This window comes from Salvia splendens, chromosome 4 (assembly GCF_004379255.2).
Source record: "Salvia splendens isolate huo1 chromosome 4, SspV2, whole genome shotgun sequence".
NCBI classification, from domain to species: domain Eukaryota; kingdom Viridiplantae; phylum Streptophyta; class Magnoliopsida; order Lamiales; family Lamiaceae; genus Salvia; species Salvia splendens.
Window position 1 is genome coordinate 12,018,514 of NC_056035.1, and position 25,769 is coordinate 12,044,282.

Sequence of the window (25,769 nt, forward strand, 5' to 3'; positions counted from 1 at the left end):
AGTTGCGCACTTCTAAAACAGTACACCCTACATAATCTAATCCACCAAGCACTTCTTTAAGTAAGCTAAAACTTAAAGTTGGACCAATATTTGCATTAGCACAATCGAGGATGAATTTCTGATGGACTAAATCCAAATTACGGTTCAAATTCATAAAACGCTTATGGCGTTCCTCAACCATCTCGTGATTATGGTCTTCAACGAAACTTTGTATAACATAACCAACACCCATAATATACTTCCAAGACACTTTAGCATTACAATAGCACTTAATAGAAGAAATCTTTCGTTTCACCTCAGATTGTTTACTGTTTCTTTGCTTTGTACCTTCTCGGCTACACACCACGTAAATCCAAGTAGTGACATCTTTTTCCTTTTTCGATCCCTTTTTACAGGTGTCAAATCCAACATATCGAGCATAATTATTGTAGAAGTCCAATGCACGATCAAGGGTCATGAAACTTTGTCCAATTTTTGGTTTCAATTCATCTAGGCATTTTGGTACGCAAACCACTGTAAAAAACACAGCACTCTAATAATGAGATTACTGCACTCTTGTTCAGAAAAAGACTTCACTCTTGTTCACAATACACATCACTCTTATTCTGATTTTACTTCACTCTTGTTTACAAAACACATCACTCTTATTCTCATTTTACTTCACTCTTGTTCACAAAACACTTCACTCTTGTTCACAAAACACTTCACTCTTGTTCACAAAACACATCACTCTTATTCTGATTTTACTTCACTCTTATTTGCAAAACACATCACTCTTATTCTGATTTTACTTCACTCTTGTTCAGAAAACACTTCACTCTTATTCTGATTTTACTTCACTCTTCTTCACGAAACACATCATTTAGTGGTTTACAAAACACAACAGTGAATTAAATAGTAAAAAAGATATTAATGTAAAATAAGTACTTGTTAATTCACTGATGAAGTTTTCTACAATAGTTCATGAACGCTTGAAGTTTACAATCATTTTTTCCACATCCATGTTATTGGTTTTCCCATATTCTTCATAATGCTTTGATGTTACTGACAAGAGTGAAGTGTTTTGTGAACAAGAGTGAAGTGTTTTGTGAACAAGAGTGAAGTAAAATGAGAATAAGAGTGAAGTGGTTTGTGAACAAGAGTGAAGTAAAATCAGAATAAGAGTGATGTGTTTTGTGAACAAGAGTGAAGTTTTTCTGAACAAGAGTGAAGTAAAATCAGAATAAGAGTGATGTGTTTTGTGAACAAGAGTGAAGTAAAATCAGAATAAGAGTGATGTGTTTTGTGAACAAGAGTGAAGTGTTTTCTGAACAAGAGTGAAGTGTTTTGTGAACAAGAGTGAAGTAAAATCAGAATAAGAGTGATGTAAACACATCACTCTTATTCTGAGGGCATCACTCTTGTTCACAAAACACATCACTCATGTTAACAAAACACATCACTCTACTCTTGTTCACAAAACACATCACTCTTATTCTGATTTCACTTCACTCTTATTTGCAAAACAACTGTAAATCTAACCATGTAAACATAATACAAATACCATACGATTTTCATAATCACTTAACATCAGTGAAACAACTATAAATCTAATCACAAAAACTGCGGTTTTCATAATCACAATACACGAAAATATTGTATATTAATAAATAGTAGGAATTGTTATAGAATTGAACAAGAGTGAAGTAATTGTTATAGAATTGAACGAATAATGATTACCTTTAGAAGTCTCAGCTTCCTCGCCCGAAGATGATGAATCGGAATCGAAATAATCTTCGTCCGACCTCATAATTGAATCCATTGATTTGAATCACGATGATTGATTTGAATCGCGATGAACGGATTGAATAACGAATTGAATCGCGTCGAATTGAATTCAATCGCGATTTGAATGAAGTAATAAGATTTGGAACGAAATTTGGAAAAAAATCGGATCGCAAGTTTGGAAGGAAAGAAAAGATCGCAGATTATGGAGTAATTTGATCGCAGATTTGCATGTTTTGATCGCAGATTTAAATTAAGAAAGCAACTTCCAAAATTACCCTCAGCATATTTTCTATAATTAAAATAAATAATATTTGTTCCATTAAGATGTGTGGCTGAGATTTGTTCTCTAGTTATACACTTAAGATTAGTTATGCATTGATCACTACTCTCTATATATATATATATAGATTTAAACTATCTCAATTCATATATTGCTAGCATATAATATGATTATGATACCTCGTCTCTTAAAACTATAATTGAAACGTACCACAAGAATGACCAAACGAAAAAGATTGAGTCGTAGTTTCTTGAATTTGAACTTTATTAATAATACTACTTTTAAAAAGAGGGAACATTTTTTATGATCAGCAAACTTTGTCAAATCATCATTTTATATCCGTGAACTTTGAAAATATTATTAGATGTCCGTCAGCTACAAGTTAATACTATCATATTCTTGTGGAACAGACTAAAAATGAAAGAGTGCATATTCTTATAGGAATGATGAAATATTAAATAATTTGCAATTTTCTAAGTACCTTTGCCACATGTTTTCTTAAATATATTTTCCTTAATCTTTTACTTTTCCTCCATGCTCTATCCCTCTGTTTTAGGGTTGAATAGTGATAAAAGAGATCGATTTCTATGGAGAAGCGATAATTGTTTTCATTGAAGAATATCATACATAAGGTATCGTTATATAAGGCTAGGATAAGCTATACACTACTAGAAAATTAGCCTAAGACTACACTAAATTTGTGGCACTTTTTTTAAACTGTCACTACAGATAGTCACTCAATACACCAACCTTTAGCCACACTTATATCCTAAACTAATATTGCATCTCCAAATAAATGCCATGAAGAGATTCATGTAGTGGCACTTGTGCCAAGTGTCATACCAATAAATAAGAAAAGAAATTAGAGATGGAAAGGGGATAAAAATGCCTCCCTTCTAGAATTTACGGGAGTTCTCTCTCCCTTCTTCACAAAAAGAAAAATTCCCAAATTAAGGAAGAAGAAATCCCTAAATCTCGATCCCTCTCCTTCCTCTCGGTGACAACACAGGGCAGCCGCCCTTGTCGCGCCTCACGGAGGCGCCCTCTCTTCCCGCCGTCTCTCCCTCCGGTCGGCGTATCGCATCTCCCGTGCAGACGCTGTTCGTCCGCTCCAGCGGACCAGCCGTCGCCGCCCCCGTGACTCCCTCTCTGCTCCGATAACCACGCAGCACCGCCGCCGTCGGGCATGCACAGGCGGTGCTCTCGCCGTTGCCGCCTCGGCGTCGCACCGAGGCTGTCTCATTTCTGCCGGAAAAGCCCTGCTTCGAGGACAGTTCTCGGCATCCGCTCGACGTCATACGCTCCAAAGTGGGCTAGGCTTGGAGACTCCGGACAGCTTCCTCCTTAAGCTAAGTCTTCTATTTTATCCTATTTCAGTTAGGCCTCTCGGGGCAGTAGCTATGAAGGGTCTCTAAATTGGGGTTGGGAGTATTTGGGTTCTATAAAAGCATGCTCTTATCCCAAATTCTCTTATCATTTATTATGTTAAAAAAAACAAAACTTGGATAGTCGTTTTTGTCAAGTTGGGGTTCTGGTGCTTACTGTGAAGAAATCATACTGCTTAATTCGGCAACTTTATTTTTTAAGAACCGATTAGTCGCTTTTAGTGTAATTATGAAATTGCTTGAATGGAAGCTCGTTTAGATTGATAGTTGAATGTGTTATCATAGTTCTAACCTTTGTTTGGCAAGTCAAAAATCAAAGCCCTGACCCCGACTGAACAATGGATAACCTTTGCTTGGTGAGCCATCCGGCGTGCTCTGTCAGGCCCCAGGACTCGATGCCATCATAGTTGTCGGTTTTGGCTTGGCTGGCGCCCATCGCCGCTCGTCATAGGCTTACCATTGATGCAGATACGGAAGTTTGGGGTTGTGGATGAAGCAAATGGGATAAAAAGTGGTGAGTGGAGATTTTTCTATGGATGTGATGATTTCTCCTTTATTAACTTGAAATTTTAAACTGAAATGTTGTAGGTCGCGTGGTGTGGGAGATGTACTTGGCCCTTTTAGGCAGGCATGAGAGGCTCACATTCTAAAGAAACAATTTCAAATATGTTGAGTACTTTTGGAATAGATTAGCACTTTATAATTTTTTAGTACTAGTATTGTTTGTGTAGTTTAAGTCAAAGATGACCAACACTTAATATTGTTTAGTTTGTGTGTTCAAACACTTTACATTTTTGTGTAAAATCATTTGATGGTTTGAATATTATTCAAATAGTTGTCATTTTATTTGAGTGAGTAGTTTATTAAATTTGAAGGATTAAAATGAATTTATAAATATTTGAAGGATAAAAATATAAATTACAGAAATATGTAGGTGAAAAAAGTAAATTAAATAAAATGAGGGAAGATTGTAATAATAAATATTTATTGGGGTATATTGTATATTTTTCCAAAAGTTAATGTAGTTTAAGAAAATATATCGTGGCATTTTCTAGTGACATTACACGTCATGTTTCATGGCACTTTTTGATTGCCATAATACAAGACCTATCATTACACGTTACCTATAACTACAGCTACCGATAATGCACTTGCATGAAGTGCCATTACAGGCAAAGTGCTACAACAATAGTTTTCTAGTGGCAATTTTAGGTGTCATTAAAGGCTCATTTTCTAGTAGTGATACAAGGAAGACTAATTAATTTACATTGATTGGTATCTTCTATCGTTGGTAGAGTATAATTCTAGAATATCTCCATGATCTTCGGTAATTTGGAGCTGATCCCTCGTGATCCTCTGAGATCTTCTCGAACACTACCCCTCAAGTTAAGTAACTGGATTTCCGATACTCAACTTGCACAACACTTCTCGAAATGACTTCGAGTTTACTGCCTTGGTCAATATGTCTGCCAACTGGTCCTCGGATTTAACATACGGCATCTCGACTATCTTTGCTTCAATGTTATCCTTGATAAAGTGCCTATCAACCTCCACATGTTTAGTACGATCATGTTGGACCGGATTCTCTGAAATACTTATGGTCGCCTTATTATATCAGAACAACTTGCATGTTTGAGACGAAAACATCTCTAACTCCTTCATAAGCTTCCGTAGCCACAACAGTTCGGTCAGTCAACTCTTAATACCTCGAAACTCAGCTTCTGCGCTGGACAGTGCAACTACTTTCTGTTTCTTGCTTCTCCATGTTACAAGGTTTCCTCCTACGAAAGTAAGGTAACCCGCGGTGGACTTCCTATCATTTGGGTTTCCGGCCCAGTCAGCATCAGTAAATCCATGTATCTGCAAGTGTCCATGTTTTTCAAATAGAAGCCCATGTTCGGTAGTCCCTTTCAAGTAACGAACAATTCGGAGGACTGCCTCCCAGTGCTCTTCTTGGGGTGCGTGCATAAACTGGCTCACCACCCCCATAGCATAGGCAATGTCTGGTCTTGTATGCGATAGGTAAATCAACCTTCCAACCAATCGTTGATACTTTCCTCTGTCAGTCTGCGTGGCTCCTTCCTTCATCTGCAGTCCATGATTTTGGATCATCGGAGTGTCAGCTGGCTTGCAATCTATCATCCCAACTTCGGCTAGCAGATCCAACACATATTTCTTCTGATTAATAAAAATTCCCTTCTTCGACCTGAGAACTTCTATTCCCAAGAAGTACTTTAACGGTCCCAAATCTTTCATCTCGAACTCGCTAAACAAATTCTTCCTCAGTTCAGCCATCTCGTCTGTGTCAACTCCGGTAAGGATCATGTCATCTACATATACGATTAAGCATGTAATTTTATCTTCCCTCTTCTTGATAAACAGTGTGTGGTCGGAGTTGCTCTGCTTATATCCACACTTTTTCAACACTTCTGTGAACCTTCCAAACCAAGCCCTTGGGGACTGTTTCAACCCATATAACGTCCTCTGCAGCTTACACACTTCTCCTGCTTGAAACTCAACGGTGAATCCTGGTGGGGGTTCCATAAATATTGGCTTTGGCAGTTCTCCATGTAGGAAGGCATTCATCACATCGAACTGATGAAGTTGCCAATCCCTGTTGGCAGCAATCGAGAACAATACTCTTACAGTGTTAATTTTCACCACAGGTGAAAAAGTTTCAGCATAGTCGACGCCGTATGTCTGAGTGTACCCTTTTGCCACAAGTCTGGCTTTATACCTTTCTATTGTGCCATCTGGTCTTCTTTTGATTGTGAACACCCAACGGCACCCAACAGTTCTCCCTTCTTCTGGTAGCTTGTCATTGGTCCAGGTATTATTCCTCATCAGTGCCTTCATTTCAGTGAGCATAGCCTCCCTCCAGTGCTTATGCTTCATTGCTTCTTCGGCCGACTGTGGAATGTCTTATTCTTCGTATAGGGCAGCCTTAAATGCCCTTGCCATTTTTGCCAGATTCCCTTGTATTAAGTTCGCCACTCCATACCGGCTTTTCATCCCAATCTTTTTGGGTGAATATCTCTTTGGTGGAACTCCTCTTGTGCTTCGGGGAGGAAGAATATATCTCCTAGTGTCACTGTCAACTGTATTATTTTCCTCTGACGATTCTGCACTTATTGGGTCAGTAACAACCGTATGGCTATTTGGTTCAATAGTTACCTCGGATATCGGTGAAGGAGGATCAAGGGGTGGATGAGATGACTCACTGTCCGAAGGCAAGACATGCTTGGCGGTAGTGACAACTGGTTCTGGTGGATCCTCAATCGAAGAGTTTGGAAATGGCACCACCCAACTTAGATAGTCCACTGAACTATCTGGATCACTCTCCCCCTGACTACTAAGGTGGGTGTGATAGAAGAACTCGGTTTCCAGGAAGTTACAGTTCATGGTGGTGGTGATTTTCTTGGTATGAGGGTCAAAACATCGGTATCTCTTTTGGTTCACCCCGTACCCTACAAAGACACACTTGGTAGCACAGGGAGACAGTTTGGTTCTTTCGTGTTTGGCGATATGAATGTAGACAGTGCAGCCAAACACTTTGGGTTGAAGGTTAAGATGTTGAGGAATTTTGGACAAAGAGGATAGAATATCGAGAGAGGTCTTTTTGTTTAGGATTTTAGTGGGTAACGGTTCATCAGGTAGACAGAGGTGGCTATGGCTTCAGGCAATTTCTAGGATTGTCCTATTTCTAGGATTGTCCTATTTTTCCGTTCAGCTACCCCATTCTGTTCTGGTGTATAAGCACAAGAAGTTTGGTGAATCATTCCATGGTTTTGGAAAAAATGGGTCATGGGGCTATTAATGAATTCCCTCCCGTTATCAGATCGAAGGATTTTGATCGAAGCATGAAATTGGGTTTGAACCATTTTGACAAACAAAACAAACTTATCCATAACTTCAGACCTATGTTTCATAAAATAAATCCAAGTCATTCGTGTGCAGTCATCAACAAATATAACAAAGTATCGAAAACCATTTCCCCCGGCAAAAGGTGTGGGACCCCACACATCAGAGTGAACTAACGAAAAAATAGACTGCATACGAGTATTCGAAAGTTTAAACGATTGTCGGTGGCTTTTTGCCAAAACACAAGTCTCACAAAAGAAATCAGAAGGAATAGAAAGGTTCGGAAAAAGGAGTTTAAAGTAACCAGGGGAAGGATGTCCTAATCTTCGGTGCCATAGCCAAATTTCTTGTCTCGTGGATCCGTGAGCCAGCATCGCACTACCATGTTGAGCTATCTCGTCCACGTAGTAAAGTCCACGGTGCTCAGTGCTACGCCCAAGTATCCTCTTCTTCCGAATATCTTGTAAAATGCTGAAGGTAGGATTCATTAGGAGAGTGCAATTCAATTCTTTCGTTACATGACTGATTGACATCAAACGCTGAGATAAGGTCGGAACATATAAACAATTTTGGAGACGGAGTGTGGGAGAAATTTCTATAGTCCCCGACCCTTCAACTGTAATTAATTTCCCACTGGCGGTCTTAATGTAGGTTTTAGTGATTTTACTCATGCTAATAAAATCATCTATATTTGGGGTCATAGTATCAGTGGTCCCACAGTAAAAAATCCACCCTTTCGGTATATTTGTTCCCTTATGTACATGAAGTGCAGTGGGTAATTGTTCTAATGCATCAAAATGGTTTTTTTGTCACATAATCACATACATTGGGGGTTTTTTTGAGTTTTTAGGAAGACAGGGGTCATAATATGATTTCAAGGAATCTGGGGGTCTGCCATGCAAAAAACGGGGTCTAATTTCTGATTTTCGAAAGTTCATGGGGGGGAATGTCTAGTTTTCAGCAATTTAGAGGGGAACCATTTAATTTGACAGAATATCTAGAGTATAATTCTAGAATATCTCCATGATCTTCGGTAATTTGGAGCTGATCCCTCGTGATCCTCTGAGATCTTCTCCAACAAATAGTCATATATAAAAGGGTGGTATTTTCCGTTAGTTATTCATAATCTCCTTTTGATTCGACAAATTGTTATTTGTAATCACATTTTGTCTCGACCCACATTTTAACGTATCATTTGACTTTGTAAAGAAAAAGTGATAAATAAGTTAGGAGAATATGAACCCACATTTATATATTGATTTTATAATAGAATATGAGAATGTTGATTTAGTTGAATGATGGGGTTCACTCACCTAATTAAAATGAGAAAAAGTAGATGAAATTATAAATCGCGAACACCTCAAAATGGCAAAATGAGACATTTTCACGAATGGAGAAATTAGGAATGAAAAACGGGAAGTTTCCTATTTGGAAATCAGATATGCAGTAATTTACTTGAAATTTATGGTCCAATTTGTAAGAGTATTCCCAACCCACACTTCCAGCCATATCATCATTATTCATTCTCCTCAACTTTTGCGCCCGACTATAACTTCTACATTGGGGTGCCTCACGCCACGTCTCTCTCTCTCACCTCTTATATTAATTTACGCTGTTCATTCCAAATACATAATAATAATAATAATAATAATAATAATAATAATAATAATAATAATAATAATAATAATGATAATGATGATGATAATAATAATGATAATGATAATGATAATGATAATGTTTATTTCTAAATTTAAGAAATTTATTTATTATAATAAATAATGATTTTTTTTATTTTCAATCATTAATACCGTTAAATAATTCAAAATATATTTTTACAGGGAATATTTATTAATTAAAGAAATATTTAAAAAACCCACCAATTTTCACTAATAAAAAATAATTAAAACAATTATTTTCATAAATATAATTATTAATGCACAAAATTATACCATAATTAACACAATATTCCCTTTCTTTCTTCTTCTCCCCCCACCCCCCTCTCTTTCTTTTTCAATGGCCGAAAATTACCTGCATCCCCATCGCGTCGCCACTAATGACGGATCCAGGATCCTAACACGGAGGGGGCTAAATAAAATTTATTGGAAGCTATTGAGGGGAGATGGGCGACAATGGAAAATTTGCGTCCGGGTCCATGGTAGTGGGTAGCAGGAGCGGGGCCCGGTCGCCACTGATCATGATAAGGGAAAAACCCTTATCAAGTGAAAAAGATAAGAAAGTCGCAGAGAAACCTTGCTCTGTCGACAATCGAAAATTCTGAACGGAAAACTAAATAAAGATAAAAGACAATAATTATGATTTCATTGATTGAATAATGAGAATAACAATAGGTCCTATTTATAATACTCCTATGAATAACCTAACTTAGTGAACAAGATAATAAAGATATGGAAAAGATATGATAATATAATAATAGATATATGAAAGATATTTCGGAAGATATAATCGTATCAACTCCCCCACGGTTGAAATCTACCTTGTCCTCAAGGTGGAACCATGAGCGTCAAGGAATCCTCCTGGGTCAAACATACACCGAATAGTTGAACACCTCCATTCACCATTTCCAGCAAAAATTACTAAGGAATGACCATGTTGGATGCGAGTCAAGCCGGGTTCTGAAGCATTAGTCAATCCGGGTTTTGAGTTCAACTCTCAATGAAAGCACCAGTTGATAAGGGAAAAACCCTTATCAAGTGAAAAAGATAAAGAAAGTCGCAGAGAAACCTTGCTCTGTCGACAATCGGAAATTATGAACGGAAAACTAAATAAAGATAAAAGACAATAATTATGATTTCATTGATTGAATAATGAGAATAACAATAGGTCATATTTATAATAATCCTATGAATAACCTAACTTGGTGAACAAGATAATAAAGATATGGAAAAGATATGATAATATAGTAATAGATATATGAAAGATATTTCGGAAGATATAATCGTATCAGATCACCACCTTCCACAGTGGGCGTCGCCGAGCGTTCGCACCGGCGCTCTCCCTCATTTTACATTTTAATCATGGATAGGAGAAGCAATATATAACCTCCAAAGCCCAAAATCTCATAAACAATACACAGTACAACACTTTGGTAGAAATCGGAAATTACCGCTAACATACTCCCTCCGTTCGCGAATAGGAGTCCCGTTTTTCCATTTTGGTCCATCCACGAATAGGAGTCACAGTTCATAATTACCATAAATGGTAAAGAGTCCTCACATTCCACCAACTCATTATATACTTAGGGGTTGTAAGGTTTGCAAGATTGTATCCGAGATTAAATTTGTAGTGTGTTTGGTTTATGAGATTTAATCCTACAACTCAATCCTAAGCTAACCCCTATGACTAAAATAATCTCACAACTCAATTTTAGATTATATCTTGGTATTATATCTTGGAAACCGAACACTAAACTTAACATTGAATAGATGTGTGATAAATTCAATTATATAAATTGAAGTTTTACTCTTTTAGGTACTATTATGCTTGCAAACGCTCAACATTCGTTGGTGGTTACGGATTTATAGAGTAGAGTAGAATGTTTTAGGTCATCAAATCGGTCCAAACCACTTTTTATTTATGAATGATCTCAACTCTACTATGATTTAATTAAATAACTCCATTATTATAAATAATTACCATATAACCAAACACCTCTACCACTATACACCATAAGAACTTTTTGAAATATTATGAACACTAAATATTCCTATAGGCGTTAAACATGAAATTTTTTTGGCCTACACAAACTAATAATTGATGTTTAATTTTACTATATTCTATTAAGTAGTAATTGTTAATTAGTGTATAATACATATTTCATTATAATTATCAGTCCTAAATTTTAGTTATAATTTACTACTCCTAGTTACTAAATATTATTGTTATTATTATTATTATATTTTTTTATAATATATAATTAATTAGACATAAGGATTAATACTTTTTTGATATATTATTAGTTATAGTTTATTATTTTCAAAATATAATATTTTGTAATATATTCTTAATTATATATTATCATCACTAAGTTTAATATATTGTGTGTATTATAGATTTACAACAATATAACTATTCAACCAATAGTTTAACTAGTCTGGCCGGTTGAACCTTGAATGATGAATCAATAGTTTTGCCTGTTCGTTCATTGATCCGATATAAAACATTGTGATTAATATTGATTTAGAACACACTATTCATTTTATTCATAAGAAAAAAAACCACTTATGTTCATAATACTAATCACTTTTATTACGATTACTTTTAATGATAAGAATGACTACTTTCAAGTTTCAACATAGTCACTTTAGTAGTCTAGATTCTTTTCTTTCTTTTTCATTTATATGAAAAAAATCACCTTTTTTTTATTTTACATTTTCATTCCAAGACAATATTTTTATATAGTTGCTCGTGACAATATTATACTCCCTCCGTACGTGAATAGGAGTCCCATTTTTCCATTTTGGTCCGCCCGCGAATAGGAGTCCTGATTCATAATTACCATAAATGGTAAATAGGCCCCACATTCCATTAACTCATTTCACTCATACATCATTTAAAACTAATATATACAAGTGAGACTCCTATTCCACTAATTTCTTCCACCCACTTTTCTTAACATTTCTTAAAACCCATGCCGGAATTGAATGGGACTCCTATTCGCGGACGGAGGGAGTAGTACTCAATCTGAGAGAAAATGAGAAATAAATTTTTTTGCAAAAATCTAAGGGCACCCACAGCGGGGCGGACGATAGGCCGCCCGATGCCTCGGGCGCGCCATCGTCCGCCACTGTGGGTGGGCGGACGATGGACGATGCGTCGTCCTCGTCCGACAGATAGTCTGCGGAGGAAGCACGGACGATGCAACGCGTTTTTTGTTTTTTTTTTGAATTCAAAAAATTCATTTATATAAATACCCCCTACCCCACCGTCAATTGTAACATTTTCATTCGCATTTTCACTTACACTAGAAAATGGATTCCAGTGATTACTCAAGTCTCAATAGTCTGATGTTTGGAGGTGGTGCACGTTGGCAGGGTAAACAATCTGACGAATATCGGTCGTTCGACCCCTACACGCAGTACGATCCCGAATTCTATATGGATTCGTACGGTCTATCTGACATGGAGTCGTCTCCAACTCGCCCCTCCGCCCCTTCCTGCCGCTCCGCCGCCGCCCCCGCCAGAAAGAAGCGGATCAAGTACCGGGCGTACAAGTTGCCACCTCCGGCAACGAATGAAGAGTACGCCCCCGGGAGGACGAACTACCAACCCGATGAAACACCCTCGTCTTGGCGAGGAGTTGGGTGGATATCTCGGAGGACTCGGTATTCGAGAACAACCAAAAACAACTTGCGTACTGGGAGCGCATCACCGATCGCTACAATGAGGTGAAGCCGCCGAGCGCGTACAAGGGCCATAGGGAGCAGCTCCGCAAGCACTGAGATCAGGTTAACAAGCAAGTCAACCTGTTCGCAGCGGAGTACGAGAAGTGCTCGAGGGAGCAGGGAAGCGGCGATAGCCTGAGCGATGTGCGCGATAGAGCGCTGTTGTCGTACATATAATATGCTCCGCGCTCACTTTGACTGAGTCGACAGAGAGGTCAAATGATTCTGCGGCATCTACAAGAATAAAGCGGCTCAGTACCAAAGCGGAGCCACGGGAGCCGACATTCTGAGGTCGGCTTTGCGGGTCTACTACGAAGACACCGGCAAATAATTCAAATATGCCGATGTTTGGGAGGTCGTCAAGGACGAGGAAAGGTGGGTCGGCGGTGTGCGGTCCAGCTCGGGCTCGACCTCGAAGCGCACAGCGAGTGGCCAATACTCGTCTGGTGAGGGCGGTTCGAGCATCGGGCCACAAGAGTTTGCCTCGCAGGAGGAGGAGACCCCGGCAGACGATGCCGGGGGGTCCTCCAGTGGGCGTCGTCGGCCGCAAGGGAGAAATGCGGCGAAGGCGGCTAGAGGGAGGAGGGGCCGAGCCGAATCAAGCCAGGCGGGCTCGGGCTCGGGGGTGCCCTCGAACTCTCTTATGTCCATGTACATGACTGCCACAATGGCGGACACTTCCCGCTTTACGCCCACCCAATACGAAGTCTGGCTTAACGGAGTCCTGTTTATGGCGGCACAACTTGGTATCCCGCCTCCAAGTGGCCTCAGGGCACCTCCACCGCCTTTGTGGGATGATTTGCCGGCGGAGTAGTTTTTTGTTCTATAAAATTTTATTTTAAATTATGCCATTTTTATTTTTTTAGGATTTTAATTATGTCTTTTTTTTATTTTTTAAATTTTAAGTTGTATTTTTATTTTATGTTTTAATGTTATTTTATTTTTAATGAAGTGTGTTTTTTATTAATTGAATTTGGTGAAAAAAAATAAAAAAAATTGAAATTGAATTAATAGTAATTTAAGGGATGGTTTAAGGGACGGTTAAGGGACGGAGGGTTGCAGGTTCCGTCCCTTGGTAAAAAAGTATAGTGGGGCCGCAAATAGTGTTTTAAGGGACAGTATAGTGACATCGATGTAGATGGCCTAATATCCCTGGCCATAAGGGTGTCCACTATGGAACCGCCGCGGCTATAGCCCAGGCGGGGGTGAGGACGGGGTGCCTTATAGTGGAGAGCATGTCCGCCCCGAGGCAGATGAAATTTCCGGGGCGGATGATCAATCGGCGTCTTCGGGGTGAGGACGCGCCGGTCCGGGGCGGACGCGGCGAATAGGCGAGCCGGCTCTAGTGGGGCGGAGCCCGGCGCGCCGGAGGGCGGCGAAATTAAAAAAAAATTAATTCAATTTAATTCACCTATAAATGCACCCCATTCTATTCATTATTTTCACACCATTCCAACTCTTCATCACTCAAACTTTCTCTCACTAGAATTTGTGGTCTGAAATGGACAATCTGTGGAAAGACGCTTGGAATTCTCTGATTCAACAAGTGCAACACCAGGCAGCCCAGGAGAGTGCGGCGCGCTTGGCGGAAGAGGTGGAGGCTGCGATCCCTCGTGTGATTACTCATCGGCGGACCATCCAACGAGACCACGTCGGTGCGCACCATCGTCTAATGGCTGATATCCACTTGAGATTTTTCACCGGCGATCCAGAATGTTGCAACGGCTCTTCAACCATATAGCGACGAATTTGGCAGAGCATTACCGGTGCTTCACCCTCCGGCGTGATTGCGCTGGCCGGATCGGGCTGTCTACGCATCAGAAGTGCACCGCTGCAATCCGGCAGCTTGCGTACGCCGGTCCAGCAGATATGTTCGATGAATACCTACAGATGGCTAAGACGACTAGCCTAACGGTGCTTAGGCAGTTTTGTAAAGGGATCCGGGAAATTTTTGGTGGGGAGTTCCTACAGAAGCCCACCCCTAATGAGTGTCAGAGACTGCTGGATATGCACGGTTCGATCCACGGGTTCCCGGGAATGTTAGGAAGCATCGATTGCATGCATTGGGAGTGGAGGAACTGCCCTGTGGCCTAGAAAGGCCAGTTCACAACTGGATTCAAAAGCAAACATCCATCGATGATTCTGGAAGCCGTTGCTGACTACCGTTTGCGGCTTTGGCATGCGTATTTCGGTGTGGCAGGTTCGAACAACGACATTAATGTTCTTCAGTCATCGCCGCTCTTCAACGATAAGTGCCGGGGGGAGGGTCCAGAAATCAGCTTCGTAGTTAACGGCATGCAGTACAGTAGGGGATACTATTTGGCTGATGGGATATATCCGCGGTGGCCCGTATTCGTCAAGACAATTCGCCAACCGGTTGGACCAAAGAAATAATATTTTGTGCGCAAACAAGAGGGTGCTAGGAAGGATGTTGAGCAGGCTTTTGGTGTCCTCCAATCGAAGTGGGCCATTATACGGTGCCCGGCACGAGTTTGGCACGAAGATGATGTCGCGAATATTATGTTAGCATGTATCATATTGCATAATATGATAATAGAAGACGAAGGATTTGCAGCTGAGCGCTGGGCACCGGAAGAGGGCGCAAGTACAAGTCACGTTGTTGCATCCGCGCCAATCCAGATGGGCGTACCACAGAGCAATGAATATTTGATCTTTGATCCAACGTTTTACTGATATGCGCAGGACCACAACACATACCACACTCCAGGCCGATTTAATTGAAGAAGTTTGGGTACGTAGGGGAGGCGGCGCAGTGTGAACACCTTTGTGATTTGCACTAGATTAAATTTTCGTTGTATAATTTTTCCTGTACTTTAATACGATTGTTTAATTTTAATTTCTTCACGTATTACCGTTTTCTTCTAATTACATATACTCCGATAAATTTAATTATAATCGAAGTAACATAAAAAATGAAAAAAAGATTAGGATTATTGGAAATGTTCACCATAGTAGCGGAAACAAATTTTTAGAATTGTGGATAATAATTTTGGGGCTATGGATAAAAACTGAGGTTAAATTATTGAGTGTCCGCCTTAAAGTGGACACTCTAAATTTACAGGATAAGATCACAGTTTATATTTTTCATCGGTGAAAACGACGTTTATCAATCTATATCAAATTCTTTCGCGGCAAAAAAAATTAATAAATAAATGTTTGACTGTGAGATATGACAAGTTGCAGTTTGAGCTCAATTTCCAAGGAGAGCAATGGAATTGCAGAACAAGGACAGCAATATTTCCTTTTCAGTTATTGTTTCCACTTTAATTCTACACTTTAATTATAAAGCTCAAAATTCTCTTTTTTCCTTCACTGTGAAAATGGGCATCACCATTTCTTGGTTCCAATAAAAAGTAAAAGGGATGCACATTTATGAACTAAGCTACAAAAAATTCTGGCATTTACAGAGACTTCTCAATCATAACTGTGTATATACTGATTCGCTCCATCCTACAAAATAATCCAAATTAGACTAATATATATCTTAATTTCAACATAGAAACACGTGATTGCTCAAATGAATGATGTGTGCATATATAACTCAATTTACCTCATTATCGGTTGTGATTTTTAGAAATTTTGGCCACTTTATTTTTTCATACTTTGAGCCTGCAAATGGAAACCATGCCCCTATTAGTATAAGTAACAAGACTAATGCATTGTTGCAAACAATAAAAATTAAGTAAAGCAACAGAATGCAGATTACCAACTTCAGAGTTATAGAATAAATGCAGTTAAGTAAGAGGGTGAGTTCTAGAATGATGAATGAACCTTTATGGTTTGCTGCTCATGTATGCAGCAAAAGGTGAGGATTCCTTGCAGGATCTTGGATTTGATATGGTTTTCAGAATAAATTTAGTTGATCGTATCCATGTGAGTAAGGGAGGAGCTCCTCTATCTCAACTCGAGCGCTAGAATAGCTCGTGCTTTTCTTGAAACGGCCACAATTGGTGGACTCGACTTCAGCCAAAAACATACTGCAGACTGGTCTGTGATCTGAAAACCTCGACTCCCCACGTACATACGAGAGTTGTCTGAGACCATGGCCGTGCCATAATATACGATCACACCTTCATTCACACGCAAAGAATAAGACCCGTGTAAGCATGGTTTATTAACATGTATTTTGATAAGATAGTCACCATGCAGGTGTTCGTCGTTTCTTCTTTTGACGCATATTTTCTCCTGCGTATCTGTCTGAATTGTTTGAATACTTGTACGTAGGAGGGAAGTAGATCTTCCCCTCGTTCCATCCTGCAAAAACATGCCCATATCTCTGTTCTATCCTAAGCTGTTCAAGAGAAGAAAAGAGATTAGCATAGATAAAGCAAATCAGTGAAATAGTGTTAAGTTGCTATCAAATTAGAAATTCTTGCCTGATCGTTTTCTAACAACGCTCTCCAATTGCACATCTCTACAAGAGCCTTTGCATATCGGTACGAAAGTGCAATTCTATAGTTCAAGTCCCCAAGCCATATCACTCGACTGGAAGAAAACATGAGCAATATTTAAAATGAGAACTTAGCATATGAAACAAATACATTTCTTTTCTGCTTTAGGATGCTAGAGTATTCCACATTTATTATCCAAGTAGAAAATGTAGCACAAAACTAAAGCAAAGACAAATGCTCAAAAAGAGTAGATGGCTATGAATGAGAAATATACTCATGATCAAGGATTGTTTGAGGGGAGTTGCTCTCGTCTGTCGTGGCATGGACTTCTGGGAATCTTGTTTTCCTCAATATTTCCATGACATCAGAGTTCCTTCGTAGCTCGTCTCCATCCTTCTCCCCAGAGGTCAAGTGACTGCAGATGAAGCAGAAGCTTGTCTGGTACAAAGACATACTTATTGAAATCGAGCCCTGCAAAACACAACAACGTGAGATTGTGCCATTGTTGGTCATTCGAAGAACAACAACCAAGTTCGAAAAGGCGTACCTTGTTGCCGAGATAACCCATCAGCCCTCTCCCAACACAAGACACCTTCAGATTGCGCACAGCGTCTCTCAGTTCTGTCTTTATCCATACCGTGACAAGTATCCCAACCATTTGTTTGCTAGCAACAAGACAAAATCTTGACTGGCCTGGATGCTTGTCTTTGTCCTCAATGGAGACAGAGGCATTGTAGGACTGTGCACAAAACGAATCACTTGGCCCATCTTCATCATCAGAGGAAGCATCCCACCTAGCATTTTGATCATAGTAATCGCTTGGCCTATGACCATACATAACCCGATCGCACATGCTGAATCTATTATCAAGTTTAGATTGCGCCACTGAAATCCCACTTCCCATCATTCTCATGCTTTGGCTCACAGACTGCACAGAGTGACGGGGAAGGAAAGAAGGATCTTGTTCTCTGTTTGGCCCTTTAAGGTCATCATATAGTTCATAAGGACTCGTGGATCGTGTATTGAAAACAACACCACCACCTCCACCATCTCCACCACCACCAGAGGCAGGAAGGCTGTTGAGAGTTTTCCTAATGAGTGCTTGCCATTTCCTAGCTGGGCCATTATCCTCCGTGCCCAACACATTTCCAGCATTCAATGGAACAATCTCTTGAAACCTAAAAAATGACATTTCAAAATCCATCCATTAATAATTTGCGAGCCAAGAATCAACAAAAGCCACAGACAAAGAGGCGGTTCTCGACTAGTGAACTGACCCGAGAACATAAATATCAGCAGGAGGCGACGTGTGCAGCCAGTCTTCAAGATTCAAGTAACTCGGGGGCGACTTTCCACCCACATTCCATGTTGCCACAAAGATCCTGTTCCATTACAACATAATGGAATACACAAAAAGTAAAGACTTGCTTTTTCCCTTGGTGGCATTGCTAAAGTGATAAACTGATTGTATGGATTAAAGGAAGCACAAACCTATAATCTTGAACATCTGTAACTTGAGTGGAATCAAACTCACACTTGTTTCTTCTCATACACTCTGGATTTCGATTAGTCAATTTCTCTGTCAATCCAATTAGTCAAATTAAGCTACAGAGAGTAGCAAATACTAGTTACTAGCTATAAAAAAAGAAATTATTATTGTAAATAATTTAGAACTGGCAATTATATTGTGGTTGAAAAGAATAATCCAGAAGAAGTGAACCTGTGTTGCTTTTCTTGATTGTGTATGGCTGCTCCCTCTCAGGTAAATTGTTCCTCCATTCTTCATCCACGCCTGGAAAAGTAGATTTACAACTATTTAATAAAGCTGCTTCACTACGGCAGTAACTCCCACACTCTCACGTCAAACCAGCTCCAAATTAATTTGTCATAATGATGTAAACAGAAATTCATCAAACCCCTTTCAAATGACATAAATGCAAGAAATCCCAGAAAATTTGGAACAAAAATTAATCTTTCATTAAATGGAGGTGATCCGATTTAATCATCAAAGAAATTCAAACAATTTTTAACAAAGTTTTTACTGAGACAAAACTACCTCCATAAATGATTTCATCAGCATGAAAATCCCCATCTTTGCTCTGGAGGTTGAACCATTTCTTGACTAACGTCTTAGGCCATGAAAGCTTCATCAACAAACTCGACAAATCAGAAATACTCCGTTCAACAAAATCACCACAAACAAATGCTCATCAATGCCTTCCTTTTCCAAAAAAAAACAAATTCTTCAACACAGAGAGACAAATTCAAACCTTGCTCTTCTTTGAGCTCCCATCTTCTCTCATCGTTTCACCACTTCATACAATCAAACAGCAACCCTTCGAAAGTAAGCCAAGATCAAAACTTTTCCTCCCAACAAAAGTTCCCGAACTCAACTTTTCTTTAAAAAAAGAGTTCGAGAATGGAGGACACGAGAAAACGATGCAACTCAAATGGGATGAAAGCCAGCTAAGCTCTTTTCTTCAATTAAAGTAGTAATTCAGAGAGAGAGAGAGAGAGAGAGAGAATGAAATCCCATATTCTAGTAATGTCAACAAATTCTATCAACCGAATATGAAATTCACTCAAGGAAGAAAAAAATCAAGATTCAGTTAGAAATTAACAGGATCCTGCATTACGGAAAAAGGGCGAGCAAGAATACAAAGGTGAATGAGATACATTATAGAAACATGAGCGCTTGTTTTGTGGGTCGGGATGGGGGTGGAGGCTATACTAAATCTTAAACAACAGCCAGTTCAGAGCAGAGACTGAAAAAGATGGGATTTTGGAGCGGAGGGCGAGAAAAGAAAAGGGAAATTCACAAACACACAGTGTGTGTGAGTTTCGAGGTCTGGTTTGGCTCAAAACGAGGGTGGGGGGCCGACCCAAATAAATGTGTGGCATTGCACTGTAAATTTGCTCTCTATTGGAATAGGACACCCCAGTGCTCACCTGCCCGCTCGGCCCGGCCCCACCCCCTCTCGCTTTCTCTTCCTGCCCGCGGTCACCCCAGCAATATTGGGCCTTTTTGTTTAATACTTTGACTCTAACTAAGGTCATCCACAATGGGGCGTTCTAAAACCCACCCTATGCACCGCCACATCAGCATTTTATCCTCCTGCAGTGGGAGCGTCTTAAGGCGCGCCCTAAGCATTTTACTATTGTTTTGTTATTTAATTTAAATGTTTTCAAATATATAAATACAAACTTATTAAAAAAACACAATGATTAACTAAAAGCTCGACAAAAAATTCATTGATTAAAAAAAAGTTAGATGAGTTATAAATAAAAAAAAATTATTATCATACAAAAGCCCCAACTTCCGGATCAACTCATCGCTCAACCTCTGGAGGCGCTCGGCGGCGGAGGGGGGGGCGGCGGCGGAGGCGCGACGGGAAGCGGGCGCAGGCCGAGTTGGAAACAACTCCATGTCGGAGAGACCGTACGAATCCGTACTGAACTCTGGATCGTACTGCGTGTTGGCGTCGAACGACTGATATTCGCCAGGTTGTGTACCCGGCCACCATGCGCCATCTCCAAACATCGGGCTACTAGGACTAGAGTATCCACCAGAATCCATTTTATAGCGTAATTTTAGAGTTAATCGAAAAGTTACAAATGAAAAGTGAAGCTGAGGCATATATAAAACAAAATTTTTGAATTAAAAAAAAAAGAAAAATAAAACTAAAACTAAAACGCGTTGCATCGTCCACGCCATCGTCCGCGTCGCCCACAGTGGGCGGACGGTGACGCGGACGATGCCCTATCATCGGCGGACTAAGCGTCGGGCGCGGACGACGCATCGTCCGTCGTTCGCGGTGCCACAGTGATGAACGATAGCGCTCCCGATCCATTATGGATGGCCTAATTAATTACTATTAAAAATGTAGTACTAGTAGTAGTACCTATGTTTGTTGAAAAATAATTAGCCAAATCTAATTTCCAAGTATCTTGTTCCATTTGTATCTAATAGAAATGAATTGTACACTTCAATCTACATGTGTTTGAGAGGACGTATTTATTTGTTCTACCTATTTGCTATTGGAATCATGAGCAATTATTATTATACAAAAAGCATATATCTGTATGTTGCTATAACATTACTATCGACACTCTCTAACAATATTCATAGTGAATGTTTCGTGTCCTAATTTGCTCAAACATAGCGCAGTCAAGTTGAGAAATTTTTAAGGGTGCATTTAGTGGCACATGATATACTATCAAATAAAACCAAAACTTGGGTGAGCGCACTTATCAATTACTATGTTATTTATGACTGTAATTGAGGTATTCACCATTAAATATAATAAATTTGCTTAATATGTGAAGTGGTATAAGATACTAGTATAAAATTATGATTTTGGTGATTGAGTTTAATTTAAGTACGTGGAAAATATTAAATTTGTCTGAACTTTGTGATTTTATGGGCCAAATAGTCGATTATCTTTGTTAAAGTAATAATATAGTAGTTCATTATATTTTATTATTTTTATTTGAGTACATCTTATAAATTACTTTAAAATATTATATAAATACACAGAATTTATAAAAATTTTTCATTCTATTTACATATCTGACAAATCTTACTAGAATTGTGAGAAGACTCATATCCATGTTATGACAAGCTTTGGTCATGAAAATAGATAGTATTATTTGGTAAAGTTGATGTTATTCTTCTATTTCAAACTAATGTTACTATGTATCCTATTTGAAATATTTGATATACACACTGAATATTATTTACCAGATAATATTACTTATATGAAAATATGAGATTATTTGGATTTGAAATCTCATTTAATCAAAAAACATAAAAATTATGATTACATTACATACTTGACATAGTATAAACATAATATGAGATGAATATCGTTTAAAATAGAAAATTTGGTGCGAGAATGACAAAAAAATGAATTTCAAATAAAACTATTGGTCCATAAAACTATAAACTTTGACCGAATTTGCTATGTTCCACAAATTTAAAATTTGACTCAAAAAATCATGAACTTAGGTCTGTAGTGTATTTCCCATGAATTTGTGAAAAAATGAATTAGTGGGAAGTCACTAAAAACCTAAGTTCATTTTTGTGATCAAATTTGAAGTTAGTGGGATCAAATTTCTGCCAAAATTCGTGATTTTAGGAATCTAATACATGTACATAATGTATTATACTAGTATTATTATATGTCTATGTATCTTCATATGTTTAATTAAGGAGCATCGTTTTGTTAAGTTGTTAGAAAAGAATTGTTGAGATTATTGGAAAATAAAGGATACTGTTCTTACAAAACCATAAAACAAAAACTAGTAGTACATTTTTTTGGGGGCGGTAATTAGGAATGGAATAAATATTGATACTTATTTTCTCAAAAGAGAAGGGAATTCTGGTAAGAATTTTGGGGATTGAGAAAGCTAGATTTAATGGCTTTTTTATTTATAAATTGGGTTTGTGAAAGTTCATATGAACATTCTTTTATTTTCTATCTTTTCTATGAATCTAAATAATAAACATGTTGGTTACTAGAGCAATTTAAAGCATTTATTTATAGTAAAAGCAAATGTAACTGTCTTATGGCCTATTGCCATAGTCCTAATTTAAGGAATTGTGTTTGAAATGATTCCATTTGCAACATTGACTTGAATTATGAATTGTGCCTCCTTTTGAGCTTTGGGAACACTTCATTCAAGAAAAAGTAATACTACTACCAAGTAGGATTAAGGGTCTTGTTAGCTTCAAATGACTTCTCTAGGTCATGCGTAGACCAATAGGATTGTTGCAAATAAATTACTACTTGAATCAACATCTTTATATGAAAATGCTTCAATTTCAATGTCATATTTATTGCATGGAATACAATATGCTATTCGAACATATAAATTGTGATGTGGTCACACATGCATGATGTCTAGGTGCCGAATATAAGTGACCACTATTTAATTGGTCCTTGATCGACATTTTGGACCATTGGTCTTTTTCTTTCAATTAAAATTACGGATCATTGATAATTTCAAATAATGATCATGCATATTGTGAACCAAGAACATAGTCAGATATATATACTATGAATATCAGTCCATATTTAGCTATCATCTATGTGTAATATATTATGCATTTAGAAAGATAAGATTGTGTAGGTGACCACTTTCAATAAATATTAATAATGAACTATCCTTTTAAACGATGTAGTTGATGAAGTAAGTAATAATATGATATGACCATTAATCAAATTGAGAGTTCAATCAGATCTCAGATTCGATTTACTTATTTTATATAGTTTGTACATATTTGAGATGTAGAACAACAATAAATTTAAAATTATATATGAAATAAATTTGGCCACTTTATCATTAATAATTAGTATATATACAAAATTAAAGCTTTGGGTCTCTAGGTTCTACATTTTTCGGTGTATGGTGGTTAGGTAGGTAATAAATTGATTATAGTATGAAAAACAGAATTGTTATACTATATATATGGACTAAATGAGAACGATCCTCACGAATGGTGACAACATAGAATAACATTTTCTAAAAATGTTAGGATGAGCAAACAAAGTTAAATTGGTTAGACCCTCTCTTATGTCTTCTAATGACAAGAGCTTTCGCGTGAAGAATCTCTTGCAAAGTATAGTAGTTTTGCTCATTTTGAAACTCGTTTTTTGTTGGACTCTGAGCTATGTAATTGCTAGGTATAACATTGAGGTTCATGGCGGGTAACTCCTTTGATTCATCCCTATTGGTTCGGTGTTATGACATCCAAATAAATTTAGGCTGCGTTTAGAATTCAAATTCTATGGAATTGAATTGGATGTAATTGAATTCTAATTCAATTCCAAATCCTATGTTTGGTAAAATGAAGTAATTGATATGGAATTGAATTTGAAGAATTTATGCATACACACTTTATACAAAATACACTCACACCCACATTACACAAAATACACACACTAAGCACATTTCCCACATTTCACGCACTACACACTACACAAATTACACGCATTTCACACACTACACACATTTCACGCACTTCACACACTACACGCATTTCACACACTTCACACACTACACGCATTTCACACACTTCACACATTCCACACACTTCACACACTTCACACACTTCACACACTTCACGCACTACACACATTTCACACACTTCACGCACTACACACACTTCACACACTTTACACACTACACACATTTCCCACATAACACACATTTCTCACACTTCAACATCTCACATATTTCAAGCATCCAATTTTTGGATTTTTTTTTGTTTTTAGATTTTTTTGGATCCGAACGAACCGTATCGAAAAATTAAAATTTAAAAAGTACACACACCATACACAAAATACACACAATTCACACTCTACATAAAATATACACATTGCACACAATATACACACTACACATGTTGCATACACTATAAACAAAATACACATTATTCACGCACTATACCAAAAAAAAAAACTTCACACATGGCACACTCTACACACATGCTACGCATAAAATAAACATACTACATGTATTATATACAAAGTATACATATTACACACATTACACACAAAATACACACTACACACATTTTACACAAAATACACACACTATACATAAAATAACACATTGTACACACACACTATTCACAAACTGAAATTTCAAATTTGGTTCAGTTTTTTAGGTTTTTGGATAGTTCAGTTTAAGCTTTTTGAAAAATTTAATTTTTTGAGTTAATTCGGTTCGGATCGAAAAAAATCTAAAAATAAAAAAATTCAAAAATCGAATGCTTGAAATGCGTGTAGTGTGTGTAGTGTGTGTAGTGTATGAAATGTGTGCAGTGTGTGAAGTGAGTGAAATGTGTGTAGTGTGTGAAATATGTGTAGTATGTGAAATGTATGATATGTGTGTAGTGTGAAATGTGTGAAATGTGTAAAGTGTGTGAAATGTGTGTAGTGTGTGTAGTGCATGTAGTGTGTGTAGTGCATGAAATATGTGAAATGTGTGTAGTGTGTGCAATGTGTGTAATGTGTGAAATGTGTGTAGTGTGTGAAATGTGTCTAGTGTGTGAAATGTATGAAGTGTGTGGAGTGTGTGAAATGTGTGTGGTGTGTGAAGTGTGTGTAGTGCGCGAAATGTGTGTGGTGTGTGAAATGTGTGAAGTGTGTGAAATGTGTGAAGTGTGTGTAGTGTGAGAAATATGTGTCGTGTGTGAAGTGTGTGTTGTGGATATATAGTGAATTTATCTAATTTTATGACTATTTGGAATTCAAATTTTCTACTTTTGATATGGAATTCAAATTGTGGAATTGAAAGATTTGGAATTGCAATTCAATTCCAAATCCAAACATTTGTAGTGCCAAACATTGGATTTGGAATTAAAGGCTCTAATTCCAATTCCAATTCCAATTCCAATTCCAATTCCAATTCCAATTCCAATTCCAATTCCAATTTCAATTCCACACCTCCAATTCGATGCTCCCAAACACACCCTTAGGGATTCATTAATAAATTTAAGAATTCCATGAATTCCTAATTCTGACCCTTTTCATACTTTATCCTTTGATCATGTACAATAATTATAATTAGAAGTAAACTCCTCCTTATTGATTAAAAAAGTTTTGATATTAGTACAATACAATTTGGCAAAATACAGAGGTAGACGAAGAACTATT

The 25,769-nt window shown here is 37.9% G+C and overlaps 1 protein-coding gene across 2 annotated transcripts; it reads right to left on the bottom strand.

Annotated features, from left to right (window-relative positions):
* Positions 1 to 15,957: 15,957 nt before the first annotated feature.
* LOC121798925 (type I inositol polyphosphate 5-phosphatase 4-like) lies at positions 15,958 to 19,978 on the bottom strand. 2 transcript variants are annotated; one of them, XM_042198196.1, is made up of 12 exons: positions 19,377 to 19,978; positions 19,163 to 19,250; positions 18,827 to 18,898; positions 18,598 to 18,661; positions 18,384 to 18,488; positions 17,654 to 18,284; positions 17,381 to 17,577; positions 17,092 to 17,200; positions 16,858 to 17,006; positions 16,487 to 16,785; positions 16,266 to 16,324; positions 15,958 to 16,165 (listed from the first exon to the last, which is right to left on the bottom strand). In XM_042198196.1, exons 1-10 carry the CDS (start codon positions 19,407 to 19,409, stop codon positions 16,560 to 16,562), a joined length of 1,674 nt encoding a protein of 557 aa, XP_042054130.1. In that variant the 5' UTR covers positions 19,410 to 19,978; the 3' UTR covers positions 15,958 to 16,165; positions 16,266 to 16,324; positions 16,487 to 16,559. The 2 variants fall into 2 exon arrangements, with proteins under 2 accessions (XP_042054130.1, XP_042054129.1); XM_042198195.1 differs by having other exon boundaries at positions 18,598 to 18,685.
* Between the last annotated feature and the right edge of the window lie 5,791 nt (positions 19,979 to 25,769).